The sequence below is a fragment of the Trichoderma harzianum genome (genome assembly GCF_003025095.1).
Source record: "Trichoderma harzianum CBS 226.95 unplaced genomic scaffold M431scaffold_23, whole genome shotgun sequence".
Lineage (NCBI taxonomy): Eukaryota > Fungi > Ascomycota > Sordariomycetes > Hypocreales > Hypocreaceae > Trichoderma > Trichoderma harzianum.
In genome coordinates, this window is record NW_020209271.1 from 275,658 (window position 1) to 290,054 (window position 14,397).

At 47.5% G+C, this 14,397-nt stretch overlaps 7 protein-coding genes across 7 annotated transcripts; 3 read left to right on the forward strand and 4 right to left on the reverse strand.

The window, feature by feature from the left end:
* The first annotated feature begins 138 nt into the window (after positions 1-138).
* M431DRAFT_513501 (hypothetical protein) lies at positions 139-1,215 on the forward strand. The gene is made up of 2 exons (XM_024920038.1): positions 139-959; positions 1,019-1,215. Exons 1-2 carry the CDS (start codon positions 532-534, stop codon positions 1,128-1,130), a joined length of 540 nt encoding a protein of 179 aa, XP_024768414.1. The 5' UTR covers positions 139-531; the 3' UTR covers positions 1,131-1,215.
* On the reverse strand, positions 1,052-3,344 carry M431DRAFT_513502 (hypothetical protein). The gene is made up of 2 exons (XM_024920039.1): positions 3,137-3,344; positions 1,052-3,051 (listed from the first exon to the last, which is right to left on the reverse strand). The coding sequence occupies exon 2, from the start codon at positions 2,905-2,907 to the stop codon at positions 1,537-1,539; it is 1,371 nt and encodes a 456-aa protein (XP_024768415.1). The 5' UTR covers positions 2,908-3,051; positions 3,137-3,344; the 3' UTR covers positions 1,052-1,536.
* Positions 3,345-3,963: 619 nt separating this feature from the next.
* M431DRAFT_99174 (hypothetical protein) lies at positions 3,964-5,049 on the forward strand (the record flags this gene model as incomplete). The annotated part of the gene is made up of 1 exon (XM_024925118.1): positions 3,964-5,049. The coding sequence occupies one exon, from the start codon at positions 3,964-3,966 to the stop codon at positions 5,047-5,049; it is 1,086 nt and encodes a 361-aa protein (XP_024768416.1).
* A 77-nt stretch (positions 5,050-5,126) lies between these two features.
* Positions 5,127-7,119, reverse strand: M431DRAFT_513504 (hypothetical protein). The gene is made up of 3 exons (XM_024920040.1): positions 6,728-7,119; positions 6,201-6,657; positions 5,127-6,133 (listed from the first exon to the last, which is right to left on the reverse strand). The coding sequence occupies exons 1-3, from the start codon at positions 6,739-6,741 to the stop codon at positions 5,300-5,302; spliced, it is 1,305 nt and encodes a 434-aa protein (XP_024768417.1). The 5' UTR covers positions 6,742-7,119; the 3' UTR covers positions 5,127-5,299.
* A 65-nt stretch (positions 7,120-7,184) lies between these two features.
* On the reverse strand, positions 7,185-8,411 carry M431DRAFT_513505 (hypothetical protein). The gene is made up of 2 exons (XM_024920041.1): positions 8,321-8,411; positions 7,185-8,260 (listed from the first exon to the last, which is right to left on the reverse strand). The coding sequence occupies exon 2, from the start codon at positions 8,187-8,189 to the stop codon at positions 7,410-7,412; it is 780 nt and encodes a 259-aa protein (XP_024768418.1). The 5' UTR covers positions 8,190-8,260; positions 8,321-8,411; the 3' UTR covers positions 7,185-7,409.
* A 149-nt stretch (positions 8,412-8,560) lies between these two features.
* On the forward strand, positions 8,561-11,134 carry M431DRAFT_513506 (hypothetical protein). Its single transcript, XM_024920042.1, has 4 exons — positions 8,561-9,003; positions 9,056-9,295; positions 9,349-9,595; positions 9,655-11,134. Exons 1-4 carry the CDS (start codon positions 8,950-8,952, stop codon positions 10,653-10,655), a joined length of 1,542 nt encoding a protein of 513 aa, XP_024768419.1. The 5' UTR covers positions 8,561-8,949; the 3' UTR covers positions 10,656-11,134.
* A 48-nt stretch (positions 11,135-11,182) lies between these two features.
* On the reverse strand, positions 11,183-12,302 carry M431DRAFT_546471 (hypothetical protein; the record flags this gene model as incomplete). The annotated part of the gene is made up of 5 exons (XM_024921215.1): positions 11,183-11,568; positions 11,662-11,884; positions 11,956-12,012; positions 12,070-12,149; positions 12,208-12,302. The coding sequence occupies 5 exons, from the start codon at positions 12,300-12,302 to the stop codon at positions 11,430-11,432; spliced, it is 594 nt and encodes a 197-aa protein (XP_024768420.1). The 3' UTR covers positions 11,183-11,429.
* Between the last annotated feature and the right edge of the window lie 2,095 nt (positions 12,303-14,397).

A 14,397-nucleotide genomic window follows, 5' to 3' on the forward strand; every position in this document is an offset into this window, starting at 1 on the left:
GTTTGAGCAAGTTTGCGCACTTATTTTCGACCGGTTACCTTGTCTCGGTGGTCATGATTGTGAGCTTCCCTGCCAATGTCGTCCAGGGAGTGTTGCTGCCTTGAAAGAATGTCCGAGCATGGGCTCTCTCTCTCTCCAACTCCTTCACATCCTACGTACAACAAGGATACGCGACTCATGACCAATCTCAAAGAGCCAATGCAGCCTACCGTAGCGTTCGAATAGTCTGAACGGTCCATAAACAACGATACCTATTGGTTTGGTTCTTCTTCCGCGAAGTTGGTGTGTTATTGTCCTCGTTTTATCATGTGACGCGTATCCTAGCGGCCTAGCCCGGGGGCGTGCTCATGTTCCCATACCCAGCCCAACGGTCCGCTGTAAGACAGACAAAATTATTCTCATTTTTGTTCGTACATACTCGTAGTGAGCTGCTCAAATCGCCTCTGCCCCTGGGGTTTTCGTTATTCCACCAATTTGTGCTCGCCCTCGTCGTAACGTGGAACTCGGCGCAAATACACAACAATCACCACCATGGACTCAGCATCACCGTCAATGGACATGTCGATGGACGCTACCTCGGCCATGGCCATGCCTTCTTCGACAGGCGACCCAATGTCCATGCCATCATCCAACATGACGATGAGCATGGAGTCCATGATCATGGTGTTCTTCACCTCCACAAACACACCCCTTTGGTCATCGGCTTTCACGCCCAACACGGCCGGGCAGTACGCAGGAGCATGCATTTTTCTTATTGCTTTCGCAGTCGTGTTTCGTATGTTGCTGGCATTGCGATTCAACTTGTTCAAGGTGGTGGCCGTCGTCAAGAAGAGGCGTAGTGGTGGTCTACTCCAGCCAGACATCACCGAGATCAAGGCGACGCCTCGACCTTGGAGAGCTAGCGAGGCTATCTTATCAGGAGCACTTGATACAGTGATTGCAGGAGTGAGCTATCTGCTGTCAGTCTGAAATATCTCCGTGAGGTGACCCTTGAACCTGGCTGCTGACCTTGTCCTAGTATGGTGGCGGTTATGACGATGAATGTTGGCTATTTTTTGTCGGTACTCGGTGGTGTTTTCTTGGGCAGTGTGCTCTGCAACCATTTGACAGGCAGTCCCGGGGGCCATTAAACCGTTGTTTTAATTACTGCCAAGAGGAGGCGAATGTATAATGAATGATACCCTCTTGTCGGACAACCGATCTCATAGACCCGCGGTGGAGTACATCCACGGCCTGAGACATACAAAAATATTCCTTTCTACAGGAGGAAATAAAATCATCGCACAGCGGCGTGTAAATATCAGGCTGCGAATGTATCGACTTGGACTATTAAACGCATAAACATGACTGTAGATATGGCAAGCCATTATCGACTTTGATCTATTGGAGTATCATAATAGTTTTTGAGCTTCATCAGTTACTTATTTTAAATACATATACATATATATATATATATATACTCCAGCACCATAATCAATGGGATATCATGGGATATATGCCGCTGTTCTTTGACCTTCACCTTCTTTGCTACTTGATTTATCCGTCGTGCCTTGCGTACGTCATAAACTCCTTGTCCGCCTTCAGCCTTTTCATGTTCTCTTCTTCAAGGCACACTGCTACCGCAATCTCACCGTCAGCCTTTCGAGGCATGAGATAGACAAAACTCTGCAGTGGCGTAAACCATGGCCGGCGAACAGCCTCTGGCTTGCCTAGTCCCAAATTGAAATCCAAGTCGTAGCTATTCGTTTTTGCCCACGAACTTACTATCACGTCAACTGAAAAGTCCAATGACGAGGCAGGGGAGACATGCGACTTATCAGCCTGGCTGTGCAAGTAGGTGGCCAAGGCACGTGTGTGGAAAGGGAGGATCGTGGTATTGGGTTCCAAAGCAGCTCTCAGCGTGGAGGCTATTTCACCCAGCGGGAGTACGACGAGTTCTTGTATCGTATACGTCGCGTACGTCATGTTCTGCACGATACCCGTGTACGTCGCCGGCACGTCGACAAACGAGCGGACGTCAATGGCTCGCGCAAAGGTCGTTTCTCTGTTGGGTGGCAACCGATCGGCGCGCGCGCGCATGATGCTCTGCCAGATAAATGCGCTCAGCGCGTCATCAGTAGATACGTAGCTGGAACCACTTGGGAGAGTTTTGACAGCAGTGGCCTTTAAGGCTGCCAACGATGTGGGATGAAAGGTAAAACTTGCCCACATAATCTGAGTTGGCTTTGTTTCATGCTTGTCGAGACCATTGCGAGTTGGACCGGTTGCAGTGGCAGCCAGATGACGAGCAAGCTCGGGGCCACGTTCGTAATTATCAAGAACAGGAATGAGGTTTTGACGTTGGAGGTTACCGGATGACAGCTCGTTCTCTGTGAAAGATTCACCATGGCAGGCCTTCGAGAGGAGATGCATAATCTGTCCTTGCCCCACGATATCCATGGTCTGATGCTGGCCCAGGAATGTGAGTACCAAGCCGCCAACGATGAAGTTTGCCTGTACAAGGAACACAGGCGAACCGTATTCGCGTACGCTGACGGCATTGGCTGCGGGAAATGTGTTGCGAGGCGCAATAACAGATTCGTTCAACATTCTCATTGGGAAATTGGTTTCTCTCAGCCTCATCATGGTTGGAGCTGAGGTGTCTGTTCTGAGGTCCTTCACTGCAAAATAGGGGATTTCTTGCAGCTCCTTGATCTTGAAAACTCCAGAGTTCCCTGCGCCTTCACCTTCAACGACCACCTGGCCCGCTACCCATGGAAAGCCGGCCGTTAGCTGGCGAAGGCCAGATTCCAGTCTACTCACGATGGTGGACTGCGCAACACCATCGGGCATCGCAAAGCAGAGACATATTTGCGTATGGATGTTGAGTCTTGGCTGCTGGCCAAAAATGTCCAGGCAAAAATCCATATCTCTGGATGAGGAAATTTAATTTGGTAATTGATGATAGCGGCTCTGGAGAAGCAAGACTGCGATTGCGCAAGGGCCGCTAATCATTTTCCGCATGAAATCAGCTGGCCCCCTGACTGTGCTGATGAAGGGACAATATTACTGCTGTAACACCAGTTAGTTATTCGGATGTGTACCTCCGACTTCGACACCTTGTAAGAACGCATGAACTAGATTCGGTGGAATATACGGAGTAATTAATTCAGACACTATGTCAACGGATCTGCAGGAGTTGCACGCGCCAAGTGGAGGAGCGTGTACAAAAGCGTGAAAGCCTGGGGGCGGCGAAATTACTAAGAAGACAGAAGACAACATATTACAAAAGACTTGTTGATTGATCCTCGACGACGAGAGCGACTATCCCAAGGACAACCTCAAACAAGGGGCGTGTTGTAGGCGAAGATCCAAACCTACACCCAGCAAGTGACTATTATTAGTTGGCTAGATGCTACATGCATATGTGGATAGGGCCACAGATGTGTGACAGACACTTGCATAGTAAGGAGCGCATACCAGGAAAGAGACTGCAGTCGCGACCTTTTATATGCGCGCAAACTTGCTCAGCCCATTCCTGTTGCTCCGCTCCTGGTGCAACCTTCGCCAATGGTGTTAGGAGGAGTGAGTTGACTGCCGCCTATGGAGTGGAAATGGTCTAGAATTACGGAGTGAATATACACCATGAATCGTGGAATCTTGCGCACCTTCTCATGACAGATCTGAATCGCGAATTCCAGCAACCAGGGGGTATCGGAAAACCTGCGCAGCTGAGTGGCCGTGAATGCCCAAGCACCCATGTCGGCTGTTTCTGCAGCAAAAGCAGTGCGCGATCATGGATGATATTCAAATTGTATCAGCTTATAGATGTAATCTCGTTCTCAGTACTGTTTTGCTTCCCTTCAAGGCGCCCTTCTAAAGAAATCATATTGCATCTGACCTATCTGACTCACCTTGGATCAACAACTGGCTCAGACACACCTAATCACTCACAATCTTAGATCCGGATACGACACTGCTGCAATGCAACGAAAAGTGTCCATCATCGGCGCTGGTCCATCTGGCTTCGCCCTTGTGGCTGACCTCCAAAACCGCGGGATGGACGTGTTGGTCTATTCACACCCAGAGCACCTCCGATATGCCAACGAGGTCATGGACAAGGGCCTATTGACCGTACGGGGAAAGATTGAGGGCTCTATGCCCGTATGTATCACCACGGATATGAGTGAGATTATTGAGTTCTCCACGATTATCATCATTACGGTTCCATCGACTGGGCACGAGACAGTTTTGCAGGAACTGAGAACATTTCCTCTGCAACATCACACCATCATCTGCATACCGGGCAACTTATTCTCTCTCATTGCTGATATCGAGATCGGATGCGTCCTGGAGACCAACCTATCTCCATATTCCTGCCGGATGGAAAAGGATGTGGTGGTGATTCTGGGCAAAAAGAGTCTCATCTTTATCGCAGCACTTCAAAGTCCTCCAAGTCAGGCAGTATACGACGCGGTACAAGAAATCATGCCAGTGGATCTTTGCTGGTGCAGCAGTGTCCTCGAAGTTTGCCTGTTAAACGTAAACGGCGTGTTTCATCCATTGATGATGCTGATGAACGCTGCTCGCATCGAAGACACTGGTGGTGACTTTTTCTTATATCGAGATGGCCTGACGAGCTCCGTTGCCAAGGCCATGATCGTGGTCGATCAAGTGCGGATGCAAATAGGCAAGGCATTTGGGCACAGCATGAAAAGTGCGTTGAAAGTATCCAACGAATGCTACGGCCACGACTTTTTGGACCTAGTAGATTTGGCAAGGAATTCAGGTCCCCACAAGGGACTCAAGGCTCCGTCTGATCTTCAAAACCGAAATATCTCAGAGGACGTTCCTGATCTGCTTGTTTGCTGGCATAACCTTGCTGAGAAGCTTGGCATAGATGCGTCACCCATCAAGGCCATTATTGTCCTTGCCCAAATGATTACTGGTGTCGATTATTTTGAATCTGGGAGAAGCCTCCGGAAGCTTCATCTGGAAGACGTCTCCCGCAGTGAGCTGATTGCAAGGTTCACAGCTCAACCGGACAACATGATTGTCAGTAGATTGTAACTAGCGAATCCATAGAATACTATAGTTCGGATTGGATGATAGCGCAACACGTTGATAGCCACTTGGGAATGGATTAGATCGCTAACCAAATATATAAGCAACCTGTGTTGCTACGGACGGAGTGGTCGAGCTGTTTATTTTGACAGATAGATGACGCATTACCCTATATGTCTTATATCTTAGAGTAAATTTACTACATCTTTTTCTTCTCTATTATCAAATGGACCAAATGGCCTCCATTTGCAAGGCATCAGAGCCTTGATTTGAACAGCTGTGTTCTCCGAATCTTCTCACCATACACAGCCAAGATCCAGAGAAATGGTGCAAAAGCAAGTGCGATGAAGGCTAGCAGGGAGTTTCCCCATCCCCATCCCAATGTCTTGTACAGGTCCAGGCCGCCAAGAGGGATTAGTGCCCCGGCAAGACCTCTGAGTGCCGCATTAGCGCCGTTGACACTGGCAGAGTGATCCTCGAAGGCGTCGATGAGATAGGTTTGGACGGCTGTAAATATTAGAATGTAACCGAACCCTGCCATGGCCGTTCCAACCTGGGGAACGATCCAATGAACATGTTTTTCCACTCCCCACCCATACACAAATATCCCAAGTGAAAAGCTCAAGACTCCAGGTACTGTGACTAGGAAGGGTAGCCTGTCCTCCGGCGTAATCAGCCTTTCGGCCCGTACCCGTTTCTCTAAAGTCTTGTCGCTGAAATACCCCAGATAAGCAAGTCCTGACAATGTCCCAATGCCACAGGCAATAAACACTAGCCCGGAATCAAAGGTAGAAAAGTCATAGACCTCTTTAAATATGATTGAGAATGTCGAGAAGAATATGTAGATGATGCTGTACAGCACACAGATGTAGACGCAGCTGGTCGTGACAATTGGACAAAGGATTAGCATCTTGGAGGGTCGCATGATGCTTCGTATGACAAGCTCTCGAAGGCCTAAGTCGGAAGCGAGCCTAGACCGATAGTTGGGATTTCCAGTTTCTTTCCTGCGTCGGCTTGCTTTCCTTTCCAGGAGCACTGGAGGGTATGTCTCCCTTGAAATGGTTAGAGCGACGACCGTGACAAGGCCGGCCTAATAAAATCCATGGTTAACGTGATGAGCTTTTTTTGTCCGAGGCAGCGGCTTAGCGGTGGCTTACTATGATTGAGATAATCCAGAAGATCAATCTCCAACCGAGAACTTCTGTCACATAACCACCAATGATGGGGCCTACCATTGGGCCAATCACGGTGCCTACAGCCCAGAGTGACACGGCCTTTCCTCTTTTCTCCCGGGGCATGATGTCTGCAATACTGGCCGGGCCTATCGATATTGTGGCCACACCTGCGAACCCAGATAGAAACCGAAAGCCAAGGAGCATCGCTTCATTGTATGAGAGGCCAAACAAGATGGTGAACACGACGAAGAGCACATTCGTGACATTGTAGACAATGACACGACCATACAGCTCACTTAGTGGAGGGAGAAGCAGTGGTCCGACAGCGAAGCCCAGCACAAATACTGACAGTACAAAGGTCGGAAATGTTGTCGAGCTAGAATGGAAGTCTGCCAATATAAGCTCTACCGCTGGCGCGACCACCGATGATACGAGTGGCCTGCTGAGTATTAGCAGATGATTCAAGCCGTGCCTTGGATGGTCTGGCCATTGGAGGCTCTCACGCTTACACCAGAAAGCTCATGACGGAAATCGTCAGAATGTTGGCCCATTTTTTTTGTCGCAGGTCAGTTCATGGGATTTTCGGGATCTTGGTCCTCTGGCTCGTCCCACCAAACTGAGAGCGAGGTGCATGATCCATCCCGCTGGTTGACATTCTTCGAACTCGAACTTGCTGAAGGATTGGCAGGGTATGTAGCTCCCATTGATTCCGAATTGGTTGTGGTTTCCTTGCTCGTCTGCTCTATGTCTTGCGAAGGCCATGTTGGAGTGCGTGAAGATGACATTTTACCCTCCACTTTAACACGGTCTCAAAAGACAATAGATAACTTGGCTCCAGAGTGAATGGGTCTCACTTATAACACCCTGTGTAGCATTCCTTCTTGAGTAACAAGAATATCACTCACCAGGGGCCAGGCTGGTAAAGGTTACACCTCTGGCGGTCAATAAGATCCGCCCATGTCATGTCACGAATAGTGTACGTGTACTGGATGCCCACCCCCAGCCACGGCCGCAGTGGCATCGCTTATTCGTTCGCAGCACAAGGCAGCCCAGCATGGCTAACACCTACATGGCCCGACATAAATTAAGAGACGTGACAAGCAGTGCCAGAATATTGTACAGACGAAAAGAGCTCAATTCTATTCGCCAAAATCTAGGGCAGTAGTGTCCAGTGTAGCATTACCATAAAGCTTAGGTTTTAACCGCCACAGTCACCAAGAGATCGATATCCATGTGAATTCCATCTTCCACAAGAAGCTTGTTCCATTCCGTCTTCATTTCCTCCCTTGCACTTGGCCGTAGATCCAGAGGAATGCTGCCATATGTCTTTCCAGTTGAGCTTGCATCCAACCAGTCAATCATTTCATCGGCATCCTTGGTCGACTTTGTGATCTTGTTGACGACGATGCTTCTCTCTGGGAACCCAGCATCGTCCAAAAGAGATTCGAGCTCTCGCCGCTTGAGAAACTTGGGTGGGCTCTCTTCCGGATATTTTCGATATGGCTCCCTAGATAGCACATCGGCTTTGATCCTCTCCTGTGCGCTGAGCGTATCGCCTGATCCGCCTGAAATGCCAAGTAGCCCTCCTGGTTTGAGCAGGCGACCAAACTCCTTCACTGCTGCAGGTTGATCCTGCACCCAATGCAGAGTAGAGTTCACGTAAACCGCATCAAAGCTCTCTGTAGGAAACTGCGATAGGTCTTCGGCATGGCCTACATAGAATGACAGGTTTGGCTTCTGAATCTTCTGTGCGAGCAAAATGCGTTCCGTGCTGGGATCAATGCCCACAACGCTACCGTTCTCCCCGACAATCTGCGCTATGTGAGCTGTGAGATTTCCAGGTCCGCACCCGACGTCGAGAACTTTCATGCCCGGGACAATATTGAGTCTATCGAGGAGAAACAACCCGGCGCCGTACTGGGTGTTGTTAACCCGGGTGTATTCCGTCGCCAGCTCCTCCGTGTCCCCCATTTTCAGTATTGATCCCAGTGTAAATCTTAGGGCTAAGCTGCCGGAAACAGTGAGATGATTTGGGACAGTCTCTGCGGTATAACAAGAGTGAGTATCTGCGCCATATTATAAAGACCATAGGGGCGACAAACAGAACTATGACAAGATCCACGCTGAACCGCATCATTCATTCAACATGCCCACACCAGCAAAACCACGCAACTCGCCACTGTTTTGAATCCTGCAAGGGTGCGAGAGTGTACTCCATATGGTGCAGAAATAGCGTTCATCTGCGGGGTGTGGTTGTATCCGCATCGGAAGTAAACCAGCATCCACAAAGAGTTATTTTGAGCTCTTTTCTTTTCTGTTATTTTTTCCCTTTTCTTTTTTGCTTCATGCAATGCGACTGCACCATGCGCTTCTAGCGCCATAGGACAACGGACAACCCATTCAAAACTTCCAGGGTTGGCACGCTCCCCACCACTGCGGGAACTGCTGTACGCGCGTAGAAATGAGGGAGTAAACAATCTCCATACGGGGACAATTTATACTCTCCTACCCTGCTTGCTCCAGAAACTTCCTTGGTTGATTGAGCGAGGGCTTATTAGTCGCACGTATGAATCAAGCAGCAACTGTGTGTGCGTATGGATTTGACCACGCGATGGCACTAATTTCTACGCCTTAAAAATCACACTATTTAAATCGTGTTCACAGGCCAAGATCAGTAATAAATTGAGAACAGCCTTGAGGGGAAAAGGCTGAGGCCAACATCACTTCCATCATGCTAGCCCAAATGCTCTCTGTAACCTCGGTTGCCTCGACATTTTCTGTCCTAGTGAGTACATGCAACTTTGACCAACCCCGCAGCCTTTGCTTATTCTCTGCAGTTCCTCATTGGCTTTGTTGTTCGTATTCTACAATATCGAGTCTTTCACCCGCTACGTTCAGTACCTGGTCCTTGGCTCAACAGCCTGTCAGAACTGCCTGCTGCAATAGCTCTGGTAAGGGGAGATCAGCACCTTTACTACAGGTCTCTGCATGAAAAGTATGGCTTGGTCGTGCGAGTTTCTCCCAACGAGCTGAGTTTCATTACCACGGAGGCTCGGGAAGAGATCTATGGGTTTCGCGTAAGCGCTTCAAACTCGACATAAGAATTCCTAACTAACTCAAGACCGTGAAGAAAGGCGGCCTTCTCATGGAGAAGAGCCCTATATTTCTCGGGGCAGTAGGAAACGTCAATGGGGAGACTGGCGTGAGCCTAGCACTGAATAAAGAACATACCCGGCAGCGCAAGGCTTTGGGATATCTGTTCTCTAACAGCGCACTGGCCAAACTCGAAGACATTCTTAAAATCCATGTTCAGAAACTTGTATCTGTGCTCGAGAAGGCGGCATCTGAGAAGCAGGCAGTGAATGTCTCCGACTGGTGTATGAATCCGCATGTGATAATATTCTCCGTTCGCCCTATCCGCTGACAACGGCCACAGATACATACCTGGCATTTGACATGATGGGTGACCTTTGCTTTGCAGAGCCTTTTGGATGCTTGGATCAGGCTTCAGCTACCGAGTGGTCAACCTCTGTCATCAACGTTTTCGTAGCGGCTACGTGGACGCAGGGCATCCGCCGAATATCTGGGGTTGGCACGTGGCTTGAGCGTCTCATGACATGGCTTCTGGTCCCTGCGAAGGCTGCTTCATGGCGATCGATCCATTTGAACAATTCCTGCGAGAAAACAGCTAGTCGCCTGCAAGACACTAACAGAGAACATACAGATTTCATGTACCACATTCTGAACAACGAGTCCAAAAGCCTATTATCCAGAACTGAAATTCAGCTGAACATGGCCTTATTTATTAGTGCTGGAACTGACACAACTGCTACGGCTTTAGTCGGGTGGACATACTACATTTGCACTCACCCCGATGTATACAAGCGACTTACAGCGGAAATCAGAAACGCTTTTACGGCCAACGATGAGATCAAATGGGACAATGTTAGAAAATTGACGTACCTCGAGGCTACGTTAAACGAGGCTCTGCGTCTTTTCCCACCATCACCTGCAAGTCAGCAGCGTGTAGTCCCTTCAGGTGGCGCTACCATTGCTGGATATTATGTTCCTGCAGGAACCACAGTGGCCGTACCTCCATGGGTATCAACACACTCTCCTGTTAACTTCCGTGATCCTGATACCTTCAAACCAGAGAGGTGGCCAGGGGAGGACGCGGAGTTCCTAGATGACCACCTGAATGCATCGCTACCATTCGGAACAGGACCTAGGGTATGCATTGGGAAGAACCTAGCGTATCTTGAGATGAGACTCATTGCAGCCACAATATTGTGGAACTTTGATATTGAGCTTGACAGAAACGACCATGAAGCGGTGAATCGGCAATGGGGTTTAGATGGTCAAATGAGGCCTATGAAGGTATATCATTCGATGACAAAGCTACCACTTTGGATCAGATTGAAGGGAGTGAATCCGTAAGCCTTCCTTTGTGAGAAAAGGAGAAACAACGTATAATCAGCCTACTGAGTTACGTGTCGGCTGAAATCTGGAGATCATCGGACAAGGAAGGCCGGTAATGTGAGTGTTACAAGTACTGTCAGCCATGAGTACTTGCAACACATTTGGCAAACACGATGGATCTCATCAGGATACTTCTTCATGAATGGCAGCATCAACTCAGGTCGAATTAGTTAGCGAGCTAACTTTAGCCGGCAATGTATTTTTGCAAAAGGAAGCTGATAAGTCTGCAAAACAATAGCTAAACATATTTCTTCACTTAGCGAGGAATTATCTCCTTATCTAGCTTCAAAAAGGACCAATTTCACTGTCAATTACGTCTGCAGCGTGCACATCGTGACAGACACCTTGAGTAATTTGGTTCTTCTAGTTGTTGCCAAAAGAGACGCGTTAATCGAGGAAGCACTGCGACTTTGATAGCAAACTAATTGCTCCTCTTCTTCTTCTTGTCATTCTAACTTGTTTCATTACGTTCATATTGTACCAGCCGATTTATGTACCAATTGTCATTACAACTTCCACATTCTGAATAGCTTACGTTTCATACTGTAAAGAGCTTATCGGTTTAACTAGGATATGAGTAAACTCAAGGGCTACGGTGAAGATATTGAAGAACCAGTCTAGCGCTATGAAAAGGAGCATCAAAAACGTGTGCCAGTGTAACGCTAGGGTTGGAGAGGGAACTCTATCGGTCTAGTTTTCCTATATAAAGCCAGAGTAGAGTTTTAAAAGATATTATATATCTTGAACCACTGGTGTCAAAAGCCCAGTTCTAATGTCAAAAATAAACCCTCTGGCTGATTCTTTCAATTCTTTGCGAATATAAGGTGATTTCCGCACAACTTCCAAGTCATGTCTTATTCCCTCTTCCATACTGTGATACACCACAGTCAGCTTTGATGTTATCACGACAGACATTGATAAACAGAAGGGGTCGGTAACGAAGACGGAAGATTAGGGAACATACTCTGAGAAAAGAGTGATCGGAAATGCTGCCAGCTCTTCTTTAGTGGCACTGGGAAGATTCTCCTTCAAGTACTCAGAGACTCCATCTGCCGTCAAACTTTGGACGCCACAATTAGTGTGGTGAACGATCACGAGCTCCTTGAACTGGAACTCGCTGTCTAGAGTAGCGATATCCACGATACTGATCTCGACCTGACCACCTAGATTTCTAATTGCAGCAATTTCTGTAAATATGCAGCTCAGCATCATGTATCGAGGAGGCATGGCGAGGACTAAGAACAATCGTGAGACTTACCACCCCTTCTCCCCTGCATAAATTGCTGAGGATCGCATCGCGGATCAGAACAGGCAACTGCAGAGAATTAGTTTAAGTGTAACGTCTGGATTTCAATGTGAAAATTGTACGTACTGACAATAGTAGATGGCGAAGTCCATTCCAGCAACTCGCCCAAGTCAGGCCAAGGTTTATGCACAGTGGCCGCGTACTCCCTATGCGCGATGTCAGACAAGTTTTCAAGTGAACAGTACGTGGTTCAAGGAGTAGTACTTGTTACGCTGGAGCAACTCCTCGACTGTTGGGCGATACGCTGGTTTATAGTTGGCAGGCTTGCCGTCCATATTGCCAAAGTGATGATTCGCCATATCAAATAGCCTTATCCCTCAATCGAATCAGGTATATTCTGATGGAAATTTCTTACGATGAGGGCTCTGGAAAGGCTTTTTTGCATGAGTTCAGAGGTCACCCAGTAGCTCGAGGAGCAACCGGCCTTTATATATCTATTAACAAGGCCGTAAACTGTGTATAAACTTTGCTTCTACAATAGTAAGGTAAGTATTTGCTGTCCTGGAGCCTTGTCATAGTGACCGTCCAAAGATTACTTAACGCTTTTAATAATATTCTTAGCTTCATCATGGGATACTCCGAGCCACGGCGGAAGCTATCTGGTGTTTCTTAGTTGCTTTGTAATTACACACCCGCTGCCTCTGACTTGTACCTCTAGCAATCGGCTCTCCCACATCAATCTCTCACTAAAAGTTGCTAATAGTCACTATAGTATCTAATAGTCTAATTATTTTAGTGGTACATTTGAATGTAATGCATCCGAGCCTGGTGTAGCCGTGTATAGTGGATACTCTTTGAGAAATCAATTCTCCAGGGTGATGACATATGGGAGTTAAAGCCTATAATGCGTCGTCAATATTTCATACCGACTCGTCTATATACTTTTGTCCATGTAGTCTGTCTTTGTTATTCTTGGCAACTCCCCCAGAATGCCTGCGAAGACAAGGTATCATGTTTATTATGTTCTGTGAATTGGCTTGGTCGGATTGGCGTCGTCACCTAATTTTGCCCCTCTGTCTCTGTTCACGGATATCATTAGGTACAGGTAATGCTCGGAGGGATGACACATCAGCTAGGCTAGCTTAGAACGCAGACCCTTTTAGAGATGCAATTAGTTCATCACCCGTCGTCTACAAGTACGTCGTGCTGGGACATGGACCAAAACAGTTAATACAACTAAGCTCACACACCGAGACTTTCTAAATACATCAAATCCCTTTTCATCTTTCTATAGGGCCATGAGTATACCAAGATTGGTGCCTGAAGTATGAAAATTAGTTTTGGATTCCAGATTGGTGAGCTAGCCGTGTTACAATTCGTCAAACTTTCGATGAAAACGATAAATTCGGTATTCTAGACGCCCTCTCCTCCTCTATTTTACTTATCTTGATCCTTGGTCATTTTTGATACGAGGGATTCACAAAGTTGCTGCATAATCGCGCCTTTCCTTCCAACAGTTGTGACATAATTATGTCCGAATCTATGCGGGGATAAATGTAAGCGTCGAGTCCCATGATTAACCGCCATGTACATAATGCCCTGGTCCCCGGAGTTCCTGTACAAAGGAATAATCGCAGATGTATATGGATTACAACGTAAAATCCTAATTGCTGTGTTTTCAACATTCCTTAATGCGATCCAGACGTACCCGAATATGCGAGCCACGATAACATATGCTCCGCGGCCTTTGATCGTCTCTCCCCCGCTCAGATAAATCTTTTGGGGTCACCCATAAAGAGAATAAGTTGTTTAGAATCAATATTAAGATGCTTTTCTTTTTCAGGAAAGAAAAATTAAAAAATAAATGTAGTAGCCGAGAGTGGGGTCGTAGAATGATGCTGCCGACACGGCCGAAAGGAATATAGATCTAGAAGTCTATTTGGCGCACTCTAAGGACTTCACTCATGTACAAAGCAGTGAGATTAAGGATGTACTTGCGTATCTAAGCCGAGGTAAGAACGGCTTCCAAATTTCCCTCACTGTCTAGAAGCAGACAATGTTTGCATTTATCCGCCAAAACCATCGTCCAAGGCCTTGCGTGAGGATATTGTGGCCAAGGCTCACCATTTTGTCGTCTTTGGAGGTGGCAAAGCTGGCCTCGTTGTCACCGCACGTACTTGTCCTCTAAAAAGGGGAGAATAGACTAGGAAGAGGGACTAGCGACTTTTCAGCCGAGAACCATTTGTCTGTTAAGTCGTGTGATAGCACAGTAAGATCGATGTCCCCGCTCTTATAGCCTAGCTGGACACGTAGAAAACCGTCCAGTTCAGTCACCCCAATTTGAGGTATACTTTTAATGGCCTTCGTATTGCCATATTACAATATACTCGAGGCATTTAGCCAACTCTCGTCGATGACCAAACCTTTCCTCTACGGTTGTGTCTTCAAACACGA

What these genes read in the sequence shown, in the direction of transcription:
- M431DRAFT_513504 (XM_024920040.1), bottom strand. An exon ending in TCTGGATTATCTCAATCATA is followed by an intron (nt 6,134 to 6,200) that starts GTAAGCCACCGC and finishes GGATTTTATTAG; the next exon opens with GCCGGCCTTGTCACGGTCGT.
- M431DRAFT_513506 (XM_024920042.1), top strand. Translation starts at nt 8,950, where the DNA reads ATGCTAGCCCAAATGCTCTCTGTAACCTCGGTTGCCTCGACATTTTCT. An exon ending in AAGAGATCTATGGGTTTCGC is followed by an intron (nt 9,296 to 9,348) that starts GTAAGCGCTTCA and finishes AAGACCGTGAAG; the next exon opens with AAAGGCGGCCTTCTCATGGA. An exon ending in AGTGAATGTCTCCGACTGGT is followed by an intron (nt 9,596 to 9,654) that starts GTATGAATCCGC and finishes CAACGGCCACAG; the next exon opens with ATACATACCTGGCATTTGAC.
- M431DRAFT_513502 (XM_024920039.1), bottom strand. Translation starts at nt 2,907, where the DNA reads ATGGATTTTTGCCTGGACATTTTTGGCCAGCAGCCAAGACTCAACATC.
- M431DRAFT_513501 (XM_024920038.1), top strand. Translation starts at nt 532, where the DNA reads ATGGACTCAGCATCACCGTCAATGGACATGTCGATGGACGCTACCTCG. An exon ending in GCAGGAGTGAGCTATCTGCT is followed by an intron (nt 960 to 1,018) that starts GTCAGTCTGAAA and finishes ACCTTGTCCTAG; the next exon opens with TATGGTGGCGGTTATGACGA.
- M431DRAFT_513505 (XM_024920041.1), bottom strand. Translation starts at nt 8,189, where the DNA reads ATGGGGGACACGGAGGAGCTGGCGACGGAATACACCCGGGTTAACAAC.